Below are 17189 nucleotides of genomic sequence, written 5' to 3' on the forward strand. Positions count from 1 at the left end.
GGCTGAGGACAAACTCCAAGGGCTGGGAGAACTGGAGTCCCAGAGGCAAGAACTCTTGCTCAAACACGGAATTACTGATTTGCAGAGGCTCTCTCCGTGGAGATTTTTCATAGGCTAAGCTCCAAGATCACTCTTTCATCATGCATCATGTCCGTCCCCCCCTGCCCAAAATGAAATTGTTCTCCTGGTTGTCCTCCTATACTCACTGTTTACTAGGACATAGAAAAAGGCACCAGGCATCCAACGGGTTTAGGGTAGAGACACTTGCCAACAAAACCAGCTGGGGTAAATTCTGCAGCGCGCTGCGGTGGGTACAGGCAGCAGGCCTAGGGCCCACTATGAGCTAGTGCAAGTTCAGTGACCTTCACACAGCTAACAACTAACCCCTTGGGGTGGGCTTAAAGAATTACCTATCAACTGTGCACCCTCCCCCACCCAGTACCGGCACCCTTAGCTGCTGAAAATCAGTATTTCCTGTGATTTATAGGATATGTGGCTGAGGTTATTTCAATCATATGTACATAGGTGCTCAGTAGACCCTGCCAGGCTCAGTGTTACAAATTGCATGCTTGCATTTTGGGTCAGGGCTGCCTCAGGCTGAGTATGAGGTAAGTGAAGGGTGTAAGTAATGTGTGAGACCTGGGGGTAGATGACCATGTCCTAAGGCCTTTGGATGCCTCTGACCTGATTAAGAGATTAGCTTCTCTCATAACCAATTTCTCAGTTGCACCACACCACCACCTTCCTCCACACACCTCGCTTATCAGTGAAAACTTTGACACTGAAGTATTATTTCCAAGTTTGAAAACAGATCTGCTGCCAGCATAGAATTTATCTGGTTCTGGTCTCTGTGGGTTGGTGAGGTCAAGATTCCACCCACTCTTTGCCAGCACACCATAAAAGAACATTTCACATAAACCAAGTGCTATGAGGAAAAGCAGAGTGGCCCTCCTGAGTTCTGATGCTTCCTGGCACCTAATTCATGGTCACATGACACTCAGCCAAGCAAAGAGAGATTGCCTTCCAGCTACAGCCTCATACCTTGGCAAGAAAGCACTTTTGCCAAAAGTTTTATGGAGTTTCTTTAGCCCACTTCAAATATTTTACTTTAAGTAAATCATCCAAACCAAATTCAATTCTTTCTGTTGGAAAGGAAAATAGCATGTCTCGAGTTGTTAGGAGGCAACTATGCTTTTCAGACTGTCCTCGGGCCTGCTTCTAGGAGGACTTCCCATGTGAATAGAATCCCCATTGCCTCTTCAGATCGACCTCACTCATTGTTCAGACGTGGAGAGCACAATGGCTTCCTGTCCTTGCGACTGCTTCTACCTACATAACAAACTTGTGCTGTAACGGACATGTGCAGAGAAGACCTGCAAAACATTTATTTTGTTTCTCTTTGCTGGAAAAAACACCTCAAACTCTGCTCAGACCAAGACAAACCAAGGCAAGAAGAAATTCTATAGGATTTTAGTGAGAGGCAATGGGGTGCCACCACTGCCAGACATAATCCATCATTCATTTAACATCTACAGTCAAAATGCATCTTTGAGTATCTGGGAGCTGTAATCAGTTTCACTTCTGTATGAATATATGCATGTATGCATTTGTGTAGGTATATAGTCTTGTCTCCTTACAGAATATATTAAAAAAAATATATAAGCATATGTTGAATAATTCAAAATATAAGTATGACCATAGACAGTGAACACAGAAGCAGGCTTATGCATGCTGTTAAATGTAGCCTGCATTTTCTTCCCCACTTCCGAGCAATGAAAAGCAATGACAGCAATTTTTTAAGCAGTCAGGTTGTGTCTTCATAACTATTTGTAAGCTCGGGGAATTAAAATATAAAAACATATTCAATAAACCCAGAGGCACTGGCCTTTCGATCTTAGGCTAGCAAAAGGTCGACTTCATTTCACGCTTCTCCTGTGCTGAGTCAGCAGGTACTGGCGGAAGGTCACTGTTGCTAGTCTCACGGGTGTTCATCTCTGCGTTCACCAGGGCAGCTTTCCCTGTTTGGAGTATCACTGGCTGACCTCGAGCAGCGTTTGACGCTGTCTAGAGATGCTTGTCACTTTGAGGGAAAGGTTGTTGCTAAATACTCTGCAATACACAGGACATTCCTAAAGCAAAGCTGACCGGAGAGACTGTCAATATAACAGAGGTTGAAAACCCTGGAGGCTTTTAGTTTTAGAAAACACTAGCCTTAGCTTGATGTTTTGGCCTTGGTTTCCCACTCTAGAAACCTGCATGCCAGAAGAGGTTTTATAACTAATAAGAAGAGGAAAGAATGAGCCCAAAGGTTTATTCCAGATCTTGGATATAATAACAAAGGAATTTCAAAGTAGGAGGTCTTCGGGCCATCGCTAAGGGACATCAGGAAAAGTCTACCTGGGTGCAGTATGGAAAACTGGGCATTGCCTAAAAGATTGGAAGCTATCCCATCTCTTAACTGGATCTGAACAAACGAGCTCTGCCGAGGAGAATGTGTTTTACAGCACTGACGGAAGAACTGCTGGAGAGAAAGCGAGGGTAAACAGATGGGAAGAACACCAGGGGAAATTGAGAAATAGCCATCTGATGATATAATTCAGACTTGGGCCGGGATCCGCATGCCTACAGGCTTCCAGCTCGGACCTGCAGGTGCAGGTGCAGGGTGCCCCTCCAGCTGGGTGGCTTTCTCTGGTTGTCTCCCTGGGTGATGGAAGGGACAGATCATTCAGGTGCTTCACATAACACAGCACTTGATATTACGGGTTACAAATTCTTTTCCTTTGTCTTCTCTTTTCCCCTTTTCATCCCCAGGCTTCTAGAACGGAGAGGCGAGCTCGTGATGGATAAATGAGTAAAATCTAGCTTTACTTGCAAACATGTCACTAGTCACCATTCTGACTCTTAGAAATGAAGGCAATTCCAGATTTGAGCTGTTTCTGTGCAAAGTCCATGTTCTTGTGAGGCTGATAACCAGAGAATTGGGAGATGTGCCACATCTGTGCCATGCAAACGGAAGAGGTGAACTGCAAAATATCAGGCGTCCCTGTGAGGCTAGTCTCTCCTTCATCTAGTCTCTCTCTGCTTTGTTATCCACACTACAGAGAACGGCGCATGCCCACTGACATGGCCACAGAGGAAAACGCCATCAGTGCAGCCTGGAGACTGCTCATACAGATGGGGATGCAGCTGAAGGCAGCCTCTGAACCAGCATAAAGAGTCTCGGGAAGATGGCTAAGGGGAACAGTTCATGCATGTGCTTTTGACTCACTCACTCATGTGTTAATCATAGCTGCCTCTTCCTTCGTTCTGCATTAATTTCTGAATCTACTGTCATGCATCATCAGCCTCCTTTGAGCTAGTTTATGACTTCATTATCTTCAAAGGAAAGTTCTTTTATTAAATCCATAACTTATTTTTTTGCTAATTCAATAAGGAGTTTCATCAATTGTAAAGTTTCATGCTATTTTAAAAATAACAATATCTGTTAGACATAAGAAATATATACATGAGCATTAACATATTATACATTAACATATAGCAGCTTTCCATGTATAATTTCATATAGATATAAAATGACATGTATTTATGTATATATGTCATCAGAGGACATTAAATAGTCAAAGGAGGGAAAACCAGGGTTCTTTGGAGCAATATAAACTCTGATTTCAGATAAATAAAAGCAACAAACCTGTTTCCATATGAAAGCTGCTTCAATTTCCTGGCTTTGCTAATACTGCCACCATGCATCTGAAATAATGTGACAATGTATTTCTAACACCATTGTATCAATAGTGTACTTCAGAAGGCTTTCTCAAAGCCAGATGTGTTTCAGGACTAACACAGTGATTTTCTAATAGATGTAGACAGAAGTCCCCATATGGGGCTCATGTTGAGCCAAGCACAATGCTCTGCCCATGAGATTGATAGAGCAGCCTCAGATGGCTCTCAAACTTCAAGACTTAATAAGATAGACCCTTCAAGAACTCAGCTAAAAGTGTCAGGATGAAAACCCATTGCCATCAGCAATATTGGATGTGCCCAAGAGAAAGGGTGAGGGGGTGGGGGAGAGAGGAGGAAGTGCAGTTGTTTGGTGGTATAAAGAGAGGAAGTAAAACCCTGAGAGATTATAGATGTCTGGCTTTACTGGGCATCATTATCCTAGCCCAAAGGACTGCAAATGCTATTAGCAGTTTCCAATGTGCATTAAGTTATCTGTTCTTCTTTAAAACTCCATTTAACAATTTATCTTCCTGAGTTCTCCTAACAGCAGATTCTGGTGGAGATATCCACACTGCTCTCAATCCAGCTTCTGTGAAAGGATGACAGACAGCTGATTCCAGGTGCCGGGGGGAAAGGTAGACGAGCCCATCTCACACCTACAGAATCAAGTCTATAGAAAACTCACGCCAGGTTTTCCTATTCATCACAAAGTGTCAAACAAATATTGAGAGCACATTTTTCCAAAGAATGAACTTACTTTCAGTGCAGATAGGACAGCATCCTTTCCTGTTGAGAATTTTACCCTGGTCAGGAGGGGAAAAAAGAAACACCAAAATTCAATGTTAAAAAGTGGTCTGCTGAGGAGAAATCTCTTCTCAAAAATCTAATACCAGAAAAACCAACAACATCAGCCCAGACTTGGTGGTGATGATGGCGGGGGGGGGGGGGGGGGGGGGGGGGGGGGGGGGAGAGTTTCAAGCTTCAGGTCCCCAGGCCAGGCAAAATCATTCCAAAAAGCTTTCCTGTTTTTATCCTTTAAGAAACAGGATACGTCAAAGTATGGTGTGATTTTTCTCACATGGAAGGAAGATGGAGACAGCCTGGATACAACTTTCTCATTGATAGCCAAATCAAGTCCTGTAGAAGTCAAGTGCACACACACACACACACACACACACACACACACACACACACACACACACGGGAACCACTGCCACTCTGCCCATACTAGCACAGCCTTCTTCATGCTGGGCTCGACAAGCTCCCCTGGACCCTGTAGCCCAAGTTCAGGATGCAGGCGTCCTATGGACTCTGTGCGCTGCAGATCGAACTCATCAAACTCATCCATGTTAACTCACTGCTCTGCAGCCACAGGCAGTGAAGCGGAGAGCTCTGCAGCATGAGTAATTTTCCATCCCTGCCCTGGAAATGCAGTGCCACTTCCTAGTCCAATGTCTTTCCACTTTTATTAATGCCTGTGACATTTAAGGAAGGAAGCATACTCTGCAGAAGCGTGTCAGAGACTGGCCTTTTCTTATCTCTGACTCAGTGATCAATCACAGGGTAGAAGAAATATGGAAGCAGATTAACATTCAAAGAACCACTCCTGCATGTGACCTTGGGTTGCTTATGAGGATTTAATGAGCTAAGCTTTAAGGCTTAATGATATGATCGTCATTGTTACTAAGAAGTGCAAAATCTTTCTGAGCTGAGCATATCCCCCTCCGTAGGTGAAGAAGCTGGTGCCATGCAGCACGGGGCGATAGAAACAAAATGTGGCACCACAGGCTACGCTCTTTTGCCAGATTTTTATGCCACCGTTCTTCAAGGCCTATCGTATGGTCTGCACTCGGTACAGACTGCTGCGTGTACTGCATGCTCCATCGCATTTGAAATTCACAGCGACACTCTGAGTAGGGATGATTTCATCCCCTTTTTACAGAGAACAAGGGAGCCAAGTGCACTGAGAGGTGGCCCGAGACCCAGGGCAGAGGCCCACAGCTGAGCTCAGCTCATTCACTACTGGGGAGTGGTGTGCAAAGCAGGCTTGAATATTTTCAAAATAAACAATCCCATTGGCTTTTTAAATGACATTTTGCTACTGAAGAACTCTAGCCATGTCTTTCTCCTTTCTTCATCAACTAAGCTTACAATGACACATTAAACTCTGTAATGCCATAGGGCAGTGGTTCTCAGGCTATAATAAAGGGTTCTGCAAACCTTTAACATATTTGCTCATGTTGTGCTAACCCCTAACCACAAAATTACTTTCATTACTACTGTATAGTTAATTTTTCTACTGTAATGAATCATAATGTAAATATCTGATAGGCAGCACCTGTGAACGGGTCCTTTGACCCCCCCACCCCAAAGAGATCACAACCCACAGATTAAGAACCACTGCCATAGGGGATCTCATTTAATTTCTCAAGGACAAAGCCAAAGAAGATCATCAGCCCAGTCCCACGGAATGATTTCCCCAGAGGCTGGACCGAGGCACCCTGCCCCACTGGAATAGAGAGTTTAAGGCCAAGTTTCTATCCGAGTGTGATTGGGTGATTCCGTCCAGCTGTATCTCAGCAGACACTGCCATTTCCCTTGTTCAGAAAGCGAAAGTAGAGCTGCTCCTGTTAGTAATGTAGTGGGAAACGAATAAAGCCCAAACTGTGAGGTCAGAGAGCCGGGGCTGTGTGGAATGAGCCGGAAACTGGACGCGCTGCAGCCTCATCTGGAAGAAGGGTCTATTCAGCACCTACCTCAGCAGAGAAGTCTTGGGGAGGGGGTGAGGATATTTCTGTGACACAGAAAGGACCTCAATATACATGGATGATATTGAGAGGATAGTGAGTGGTTGGTCTCACCCATCCCCACTGGGACTCCCAGAGCCTGGGGAATTACCTAGGAAGGCACACAGGGAACACAGCCATAGCCTCCTGGAGCGAGAGAGAGAGAGAGGTGTGGTAACTGAAAAGGATGTAGCAGGGGATACAGACTCTTTCTAGTTTTCTAATTTTAGTATCTTTTTTTTTTTAAATTTCCCCAGTCAATGATGGGAAGGCAAAATAAACTGCTGCCTTTTCTTTTTAAAGGATTTCATGGTAGAGCTAAACTATCTTCCAAAGACCTTGCGCTGGCTCTGAGAAGGGGGAGCGTGAAGGGGAACACAGGTTGGAAGGGTGCCTGGAAACAAAAAGGTGGTTCTGGAGGCCACAGCCAAGCCAGGGCCCTGACGAGCAGTTGCTGAGGGGGCGGGGCTGGGCAAAGGCCTTCCTGGGAGGGATGGCCATTCCTGGGGCCTGAGTGTGGCACACACAGGGAGATCACCAGCGAGATGCATGCACCGGAGCCGTGGCCTCCCGGCAGGAACCACCGACCCAGCTCCCAGCGGCAGAGCTGGAGGGAAGCTGGAAACTCCACAGTGGCCTGCTCAGGCGAGCTACTCCAGCCACCAGGCTGGCACTGCTTCCCGGTTTTGTCTTGTGGAATAAGGAAGCCCATTATTACTACCATGTGCTGGGAGAGTTCATTAGCAGAGAGGGTTCCCCCAGGACTGGCAGAAATGGTGTGATTCCATTTTTCCCAATGAATATTTATAAGCAGCCCATGTTCAAGTCTGCTTATTGTACCTACTTTTTTTTTTTTCTTTTATGGGAAGTTTTCAGTTTTATGTCTGAGGCTTTTTAAAGCAAGACTAATTAGGGGATTTTTCCCCTTGTCCCCTCCCCCAACTCAGTTGTGCAATGGCAACAGCAGCTGTTGTTTTTTTGTGCCTCATTTGGCACTCAAGTAAAAACAGCAACTTTTTGTTTATAATAATAACAGATGTGAATAAAATTAAAAGTTTTCTATAACAGAGAAGAGAGGACATGCTCTGAATATATAGATATGTTTTCTTCATTCACTAGAAGGTCTTGAATAGGTTTGACATTTTCCCAAAACGTACAAAGCCTTGAAAGGTTTCGAGTTGCTGAGGTGAATTCAATGGAGCCCACGCTTTCGAAGATAATGGCAGCTTTATTCAAGGCTCCGGGCTGTGGGCTTTTGAAAAGAGGTATTTCCATAAGGATGCTATTTCCATGTGAGGCTCCAGTGAAGGCCAGGGCTAGAGAGGAATGTTCTGCAGGGGAGTTAGGGCCTCTGCAAAGCAAGGAAATCCTCCTGGGGAAATTACTATTAAACAACGACATACTATCATGGCTCTGAGGAGAAAGCTGAGATGTGAGAGGGAAAAAGAAAGAAGAAGGGGACGTGAAACGTAGTTATGATGTTAAGTGGAGAATCCAACAGCAGCAAACAAGGTCTAGGCAGTGAGAGAAGGAGAAACCAGTCGCAAGTGGGCAGACTGCAGCAAGAACCGGACACGAGTTTTGTCACAATGCTGGACTCCAGGTGGGGATGGCAAGAAGAAGTCACCAAGCTGTACAAGAGGCTTCAGCTGCTAGGGTACCTGTAAGCTTTCAGGCTGCCTGCCGGTCTTTGCAGAAAATGGCATGGGCTGTGCCTTTCTGAAGGTAACGAGAAAGTAAAGCTGAGTTCCCAGCATACCTGTGGGCAGCTGCTGACAGGAACGCACTGCTTCTTGCGACACTCCGTCTTCCCCTTCACACAAGCACAGATGCTGCAGTTGACGGAGGACCACATCTCTCCATCCTGTGGGACACAGCACAAGATTCTGCTGTCAGGTGGGAGTCGCAGGAGCTGAGCCAGTGGGTTACAATGTCCTGATTGGGAAGAGCATGCCTACCCTGCCTGAGTCACACAGCTGAGCCCAAGTGACTCTGGGCCTCTATATGTAATCATCTTAACATGGGGGTTAGGGAGGATTTCAGGCACTGCGTGTTTTGGGGGTGAAAGAATCTTGCTCCAAAATGTGGAGGATTTTTCTATATCTAACCAAGCCGTGTTTGCATCTCACCCCTCAGGTGCTCATGTGTTTTTCTACTTTCACCCTGGAAGACAAGGAAGTATTTCCCTACATGATGTATGAACAAAATCTTAACTTTCCTCTACTTAATGAGATTGAAATACTTGCTATCTCAGGCATCACAGTTAACTGAGATGTTTAGGCATGGTGATATAAGCCCAGGTGTGCTATGCCCCTAACCCACCCAGGACTTGAAAAGAACACAAAATTATCACCCATCGGCCAGACAGATACCTGGTCAGCAGCCATCTGAACACACAGAGCCCAGACAGACCAGCCCTAGAGACATGCATAGCTTGTACATTGGCTGGCTACCACTCTTCTCCAAAAATGTAGGATAGCATTTTGGGACACATTTCTAAAGACTAGATTCTTGCTTAGACAGAATGTGTTGATACTTGATAAATGTATTGGGCTCGTTGGATTTATAGCATGCAATTAGCAGGTGCTGATCCAGAACACATTGGAAGAGACATACTGAAGTTGGAAAGATCAGACAATAGGCAGATCTGAGGATAAAATGAGGATTCCTTTCCAGGCCTGTGGATTCAAGATCTTTGGTGCATCCTATCACTTCTCAGTTTTTGAAGGTATTTTAAGGACTGCCCACCCTCTGCTTCCTTTTAGGAGAGAGAGAACTAACTAAGCCTGTCTTCAAAGGGCTTTGAACTTACCAATGTTCTATGCACAAATATTCCCAGGGCTCATAGTCTCTGTAAAGTACTTTAAGCCCCAGGTACTAAAAGATACCTTTTTATAAAGTGACTTGAAAGTGTTTTGTCCAAAGCACTATCATGAGAAGAGTTGATTTTATCTTGGTGCTCTAGGGACAAGTGATGGCTTTGAATAAAGGGGATTTTAAATGAGTGGCCCTGAAAACTTGCTGTATGACCCCTCCGATGGGCATAATTCATTGTCTTCTCTCTTGCAGGGTCTATAAGAATCTAGACCTGTCTTCAGTGGATTGGCAGCCAGAGGGAGCCTCCACATCTGACATGATGTTAAGGGTCTAGATGCATCCTGCTGTCATCAAGCATTTCTTTGATACACACTCTCTCTCTCTCATCCTTACGGAAAACATGCTAGATAAGAGAGAGGAAGCAGTTTGAACTAAGCTAGTGCCTGCTTCCTGAAGTTAAATGGTTAGTATTCTACTTAAGATCACCAGAAAACAATGTAGAGCACACTTCAGGCAGAGTTGGATGGCCAGCAAGCCTTTGAATACCGTGGAGTTGGACTCTCAAACTTATGGTGGTCATTTACATTGTAAGCATCCTCATCTGAACACCTTGAAGTGAGCCAATTGTTTAAAGAAATCTGCCGAATGTTGCTGAAAGCATCTAATCAATAATAGATCTATCAGGATCTGTCCATGGTCATGATCTTGACAAGCTGCACTGAGCATCCTCAAGTGAACAAGATGTTCTCAGGCAACTGAGCACCATAACCACACCAGCCATGTGGCCTGCTCAGCTGAGCTTCAGGCATTGGCTGATCACATATAGAAAGAGCAATAACACTGACACATTTAGAGTCTTCCAGGTCCTTGATTTTAACACACACACACACACACACACACACACACACACACATGCACGCGCGCACACACACACACGTAAATTAATATATCAAATATACATGTGTGTTTTTAAATGTATAGATTATGTAGAACTGGAACATTTTAATGGCCATTCTGGTATAATGGCTCCACAGCTCATGACACTTGTGATGGCATACATACCCTGAAAATCTTGCTGCCAAACTTGCATACTTTGACATCATCTGGGGGCACTCGTAGGAGACACTCTTCACAACAGGCATCCCCATCATTGTCACAGACACCAGGCTGGGAGCACTTCTTCTTACACACCATTGTAGAGTCCTGGAGGCCCAAAGGCAGACTAGAAATTAAAAATGACTTTCACCCCTCCTAGGCTTCCTTCACAGCCCTCCTCTAACAACCTACAATGGCTCCACATTGTACTCTCCTAGCAACATGCTTTAATGTGGTGCAATAAACATTTCATCCACTTCAGAACATGTTTCCTGACTAATGTCTGTAGCAGATGAGGATGTGGCACACTCCCAGTCCTGCTTCTACTGGCCTATAACTTGATGCTCGACGTACTTCCTCAGGGGGACAAGAAATCCCAGATCACTATGGACCAATGCATTTCCTTCTTCCTGCTCTTCTTTCACTTTCTAAATGAACAGAGCTTGTTCAGATTTCCTGCACCTTCCCTAGAAATTAGGAAAATCACAGGATGAGGCTGCTGGAGAGGGAAGCTCTCCAGACAGAAAGGGATATTGGTTATCACAGTGAATGCCATCTTCGGTGGCTTAAATGAAAGCATCCTCCCCTCAAGACTCATATATTTGCATATTTAGTCCTGAGTTTGAGAAAAAGCAGAAGGATTAGGGAGTGTGGCCCTGTTGGAGGAAGTGTGTCACTGGGGGTGGCCTTTGAGGTTTAAAAAGCACTGCCAGGCCCTGTCTCCCTACCCCTGCTGCCTGCAGAGCAGGTTGTAAAACTCTCAGCTACTGCTTCCCACAGTGATGATAGTGGATTTACCCTCTGAAACGGTAAGCAAGTCTGTAATCAAATGCTTTTATAGGAGTTGCCTTGGTCATAGTGTCTCTTCACAGCAATAGAATAGTAATTAAGACATGGCTGACTCTATAAGTATCCACTCTCCCAAAAATGTCTACAAACTCACACCACTTTCAGGAAAAGTATTCTTTCTAGTATTCTAGCTAAAATAGGACACATTGCCTGATTATATCTCAAAGATTCCTTAAGACCCAAAGTGATGTAAATACTAGCATAACTAGTTCCCATTTGTAGACTGATGGGCTGTTCCTCAAGCAAGAGAATTTGGAAGCTAACATGTTTCAGCAAAGGCTCAGTTTCAATTTCCAAGAGAAAGCTATGTATGGCCTGTGAGATTTCAGTACAGACGTGAAGTCATGGGCATGGAGACCAAGTTCACAAGGAGATGCTCTGTGTGTTTACATAAAGCAGAGTACATAGAGTGTATGTTTAGCACAGAATCATGCAAACCATATAAGGTGGGCATCACCTCAAGAGAATATCCATGGGCTTTGAAAGTGATCAGTTTATTTCAGTAGTGAACTGTAAAGCCATGCCTGTGTTTCTTCTCTTGAATACAATTAAAGTTATTTTCATTATTAGGTGTACTACAGAATTTATTTCAGATAGGTGTAGCCCAAGAACAGGGCCATCTATATTTGTCTGATTATAGAGAATGCTTAGAACAGCCTCCACATCTCCTCTGTGACCTTGAGTAAGATTATATTCTTCAATGACATCAACAATGATTCCTCCTGATGAACAAAATGCTATCACGTTTGCCTACAATTCCACTGTAATCCAAGCTCATTGGGTAATGCCACAGCCTCTTAGAGCCCCCTTACCTTGCAAGTGCATACTGTGCAGTTATCATAGAGAAATGAAGATCCATTGTCATATACATCACTGCGAAACAGGCAGCTCCCAAAAGGAAGATCAAATACTTTCCTCTGACCTATAGAGAAGCAAGAGTAAGCACAATTTAAGCATGACAGAAACAAGACATATTCTATCTTACCATCTTATCATTGATAATTACATCACAGGGCTGTGGAACATTCTCACAAGACCAGGTAAATGTGATGTACAAAAATGGAGCCTTGGGTCAGATATACCAGGAGGTCCCCAAGAATTACCAATTTGAAGAGCCATTGTATAAAAGTTTGATTCCACAATGAACTTTGCAGATTCAACAAACCATCTGTTTACCATAGTGGAATATGATGTCTTGTGGAGCTCATATGGAATGAAGATTATTTCAGCATAACATGGTGAGTTCTAGACATTGTGACTAATTCTGCTGTCCCTTAGAAAAACAACACCCTCCAAAGTAGTACCAGTGAGAGGGAGGCTGTAGGTAGAAAGAATCAAGAAGATAGCCTCAGAATTATCATGAAATAGCATCTTTTATGGTCTAAACGATTTGTGTTCCCACAAAACTCATGCACTGAAACCTAAGCACCGAGCAATCATATTCAGAGGGTGAGAGCTTTGAGAGGTGATTAGCTCATTAGAGGGAGTACTCACTAAAATGTCTTCATGTAACAGAACCAAGAAACATTCCTTGTTCCTCCCACCATGTGAAGAACAACAAGAGGAACACCTATGAGCTAAGAAGAAAAGCTCAAAGAATCAGTAGGAACCTTGACATTGGACTTTGCAGACTCTAGAGTTGCATTTCTGTTTGAAAGCGACCCTGTCAATGTCATTTCACTATAATGTCCTAAATAGATCAACACATAAGATCAGTAAAGAAATTACACAAAGGCATAAAAGAGAAAGTTAATTCAGGAACCATCTCCAAAATGGTTTAAGTTTCTTTAATTAAAGACTAGATTAAGAAACTGATTATTCATGTTCACTGAAGAAATTTATAGCCAAATTCCTCTTTCTTTTTAAGAAAGATTAACATTCATCATTAGTAGGTCTGATGGAATCTTTATCAGTAGGTCCAGAATAGCTACACACATACTAAAGGCTGTTCTCACAATTACAGTTGTTGGAAATACTACTAATAGGAGTTAAGACAAACTATTCTCTTCCTAGGGGAGGTCAAGGGTGCAGAGCAGACCCACACTAAATCAACTGGGTTTCATCATGAGGAAGAAACTGTCCAGACATCAGAAGATAACAGTGAACTATGATTTGGATTCCATCTATAGACTCCTTCGTGACCTTGGGTATGTTCACTCTGGGTTCTCTGACTTCACTCATAACATGGCATCAATAGTGCCATTGCCTCACACCACCACCTCTATCTGCAATGATAATGTTAAAGTATATTACTAAAAACTGTCCATGATTAGACAAAATTTAGCACAATCATTGTGTTTTCTTGGCTAGTATATGTATGTGTGGTGTGTGTGTGTGTGTGTGCGCGCGCGCACATACACACATGCACAAGTGTATGTATGTGGGCATGCATGTGGGTGCCATAGGTTGACATCAGGTGACTTTCTCAAGTTTTCTCCATTTTATATGTTAAGGCATGTTTTCTTATTTGTAACCAGATGACTGATTAGACTAGTGTAGACAGCTACTTCCAAGGGTCCCCTGTCTCTATTCCTACAAGATGGGACTACATACTAGCCACAATGTCAATCTGTTTACCATCTGAGTTCTTAGAATCTAAACTATGGTCCCCATACTTGCATGACAAACACTGTTGCCCACTAAGATATTTCCCTAGCCCATCACTATTAATAACATCCCAATCAACACAGGTAATTCTTATGTACCCAACTACATCCTGAGACTCTTGAACTTCCAGAAAAATATAAAATTCATTTCCTCCCAGGCCCCCTCTGATGTCACTCTGGAGCATCAAAAAACCATTAGCTGAATCACATGGATTGACCCATCCCCTTATAATCACTTCTGCCCAAACACATCCTAGTTTTAGAATATTATCATATAAGAAACATTTGTAACCAGTTTGTTGTTGTTGTTTTAGTCTGGTGTGATCAGAAACCTGACAACCTGGGAATTGAACCTGCATCCGCTGGAACATCAGTCAGTGCTCTTAACCACTGAGCCATTTCTCTTCCCTGCCAGTTTTAAAAATATTTACTACAACAATGATGTTGGTAATTTTTCACAGATTGAACATTATTCTCCTAATAACTCTATCAGAGATATGCTTCTGTCCTTGAAGAAGCAAAATAAAACTGCAGTTCAGTAAAATATTTTCTAAAATTATGATCTGGCTGTCCTTTCCCATACTTTATCTACACGTACTTCAAGTATTTCACAACTGACCACAAATGGTTTATGGCAAAAGGCAGACAACTGATAAAAATAGATAGATAGATAGATAGATAGATAGATAGATAGATAGATAGATAGATAGATAAACAAATGAATAAATAAATTGTGCCACATAGATTTTTATATGGTGTGTTTGTATTTCTATTCAGTTCTAGGAAATATTAATTTTCTTTTGATTTTTTTCCTTCACCCAATTTTGGTTGTTTAGTTTTCATGAGTTTGTATTCTTTCTGTCACTTCTCTTGTTGTTAATATCCAGCAAATCCCATCACTTGTGGGAAGAGGCAGCCCAAAGGGTTCCATCTGACAAAGTGTTAATATCTACAATCTACAAGTAACTCGAAAATCTGAACATAAAGAAACTAACAACTCAATTATAAAATGGGGCACAGAACTACACAGAGAGTTCTCAACTGATGACATACAAATAGTTAAGAAATATTTTTAAATGTTCAGCATCTTTAGCCATTAGAGAAGAGCAAATGAAAAACTGCTTTTGTTTCAGCCTGTCCCAGCCAGAACGACTGAGATCAAACAGTGGCACGTGCTGTCTGGGTGTAAGGACAGGAGAGCATGTGCTCACTGCTAGTGGGGGTGCACGCTGGTGCAGCAACTATGGAAGTAAGTGCGGAGGTTCCTCGTAAATGAAAATAGATCTATCATATGATCAGCTATACCACTCTTGAGTATATCCACAAAGGACTCCATATCCTAATACAGATACCCACTCATCCATGTTCATTGTTTCTCTACTCATACCAGTCATGGAGTGGAGACAGGATAGATGTCTACCAACTAATAAATACATAAGGAAAATGTGGCATATTTACACAATGGAATACTATTCAGCTGTTAAAAATGAAATTTGCTAGTAAATGGAAGATGGAAACTATTTTTCTCAGTGAGGTAACCCAGACCCAGAATGAGAAAGACCTCATATCTTCTCTCATATATGGATGCTAGTTTTGAGTCTTCAGATACTTGTATTTCATTTGGAATGGCTACAGAGTTCAGAAAACTACTAAAGAGACATGGTAGGGACTTTCTAGGGGATAGGGACAGAACACATTGGTATAAAAAGTATTAATAGTGAATAATGGAATGGGAAGAGTTAAATTGGAGTGGTGAAGGGAAAGCAGTTAATATGGGGAGGGATAAATAGCCCTAAAGTCTTTTTTTAAAATTCAGATGGAAGTCTACTTCTGTATGAAAGAGAGAAAGAGACAGAGACAGAGAGAGAATGAATGAATTAATTTACCCTATACCAGGACAATACCTCTATAAGAGACCAGAGGCTAACAAAGGAGACTAGTGCCAGGAATAGGTGACTTATTGTGGGTTGTTGGCTAATGAGGTATCATAGACCTATACTACCCCCACAAGCAGTACAGACTTTTGCCAGTGCTCTTAGCTACCCTCTAGGACTTGAGGACTATTGTTGAAGACACACATCCTTGATGGCTGTAACATGAAACAATTAAGCTAGCACTGACTTGGAAGCTTCATTCTTACTTGCTAGCTTTCATGGTACTGGACAATGCTATTCATACTACCAGAGGAGAAAACTAATATTCATTCTTACCCAGCTGTAAAGCTACATTAATAAATGGCCTGGCAAGACATTCCCACTGGAGCAAAAGTGTCATGAATGTCATTGAAGTAACGAACCACTTTTTGATACAATTTTATTCACACTCCATAAGATTAAACCTATACTTGGCACCATTATCAGGCCAAAACCCTATGGCTAGAAAGGTCATAGACTCTGGGGGAGAATGTACTATTATTATTTTGTTAAATAGACATGGTATTAATGTGACTAATCATTATGGCCATAGATTAATACATCTGTCAACTCTCATCACAGAAGCTTCTACCTGCAGTAGATAGTGACTAACATAGACCTCCCAACTGGCCAAGGTATGGAAAATAGGAGACTGTGGAAAGCTCAGCTCTAAATGAAACATATATACTGTACCCCCTCCTCCGAAGGCTAAGGGCTCCTAGAAGAAGAGGAGGCAGAAAGAGTGTAAGAACCAGAGGTGCTGGATGACTATAGGGAAACAGTATTTTTTGGCATAGCAGGAAGCTGTCCATATGAATACACAGCAGTTGGGACAGCATACACAAGACCTGTGCAAGCCCAAGCTAGACCAAATCCCAGCATGGAGAGGGAAGCTGGGCATGAAATCCCATCCCAAGATGAGGAGCTATTGGGAATTGTTAGCTGCTGGGAGCAGAGTCAGTTTTGCTCTAAGAGTGTACTCCTTGTAAAACCACACACCCAAGAATATTTGCACAGTACAAATTGGCCTTGGATATTTTTTAAAGGACATAAAGTTGAGTGGATAGGGAATGTGGGAGTTGATCTAGGAAGAGTTGCAGAGGGTGAGGAAATATGATCAAAACACACCGCACAAAATTCTCAAATAACTAATAAGATAAATATATAGAGAGATCTCTATGGAGAAGTAGGCATGGTAATATATGCTTACAGCTCAAGTATTTGGGAGGCACAGGCAGGATGAACACAAGTTCAATACCAGCCTGGGCTATATAGCAAGAATCTGTCTCAAAAATAAATAAAATTATAGTAACTCTGTGGAATTTTGTTCATAAACCAATTATAATACCTCTTCATGGTTAGAGACTGTATTTCTTCCACAGAGGACCTTACATCTCTTAGAA

The 17189-nt window shown here is 42.7% G+C and overlaps 1 protein-coding gene across 1 annotated transcript in view; it reads right to left on the reverse strand.

Moving 5' to 3' along the window:
* The window catches only part of Bmper (BMP binding endothelial regulator), a 252291-nt gene that overhangs the window by 99684 nt on the left and 135418 nt on the right, over window positions 1-17189 (reverse strand). Inside the window, exons 8-11 of the mRNA XM_028872563.2 lie at window positions 12080-12189; window positions 10386-10526; window positions 8266-8370; window positions 4478-4523 (exon numbers count right to left, since the gene is read on the reverse strand). Of these exons, the coding sequence (XP_028728396.1) occupies window positions 4478-4523; window positions 8266-8370; window positions 10386-10526; window positions 12080-12189 (402 nt within the window). The remainder of the gene's footprint in view (window positions 1-4477; window positions 4524-8265; window positions 8371-10385; window positions 10527-12079; window positions 12190-17189) is intronic.

Source organism: Peromyscus leucopus, chromosome 7 (genome assembly GCF_004664715.2).
Source record: "Peromyscus leucopus breed LL Stock chromosome 7, UCI_PerLeu_2.1, whole genome shotgun sequence".
In the NCBI taxonomy this organism is placed as follows: domain Eukaryota; kingdom Metazoa; phylum Chordata; class Mammalia; order Rodentia; family Cricetidae; genus Peromyscus; species Peromyscus leucopus.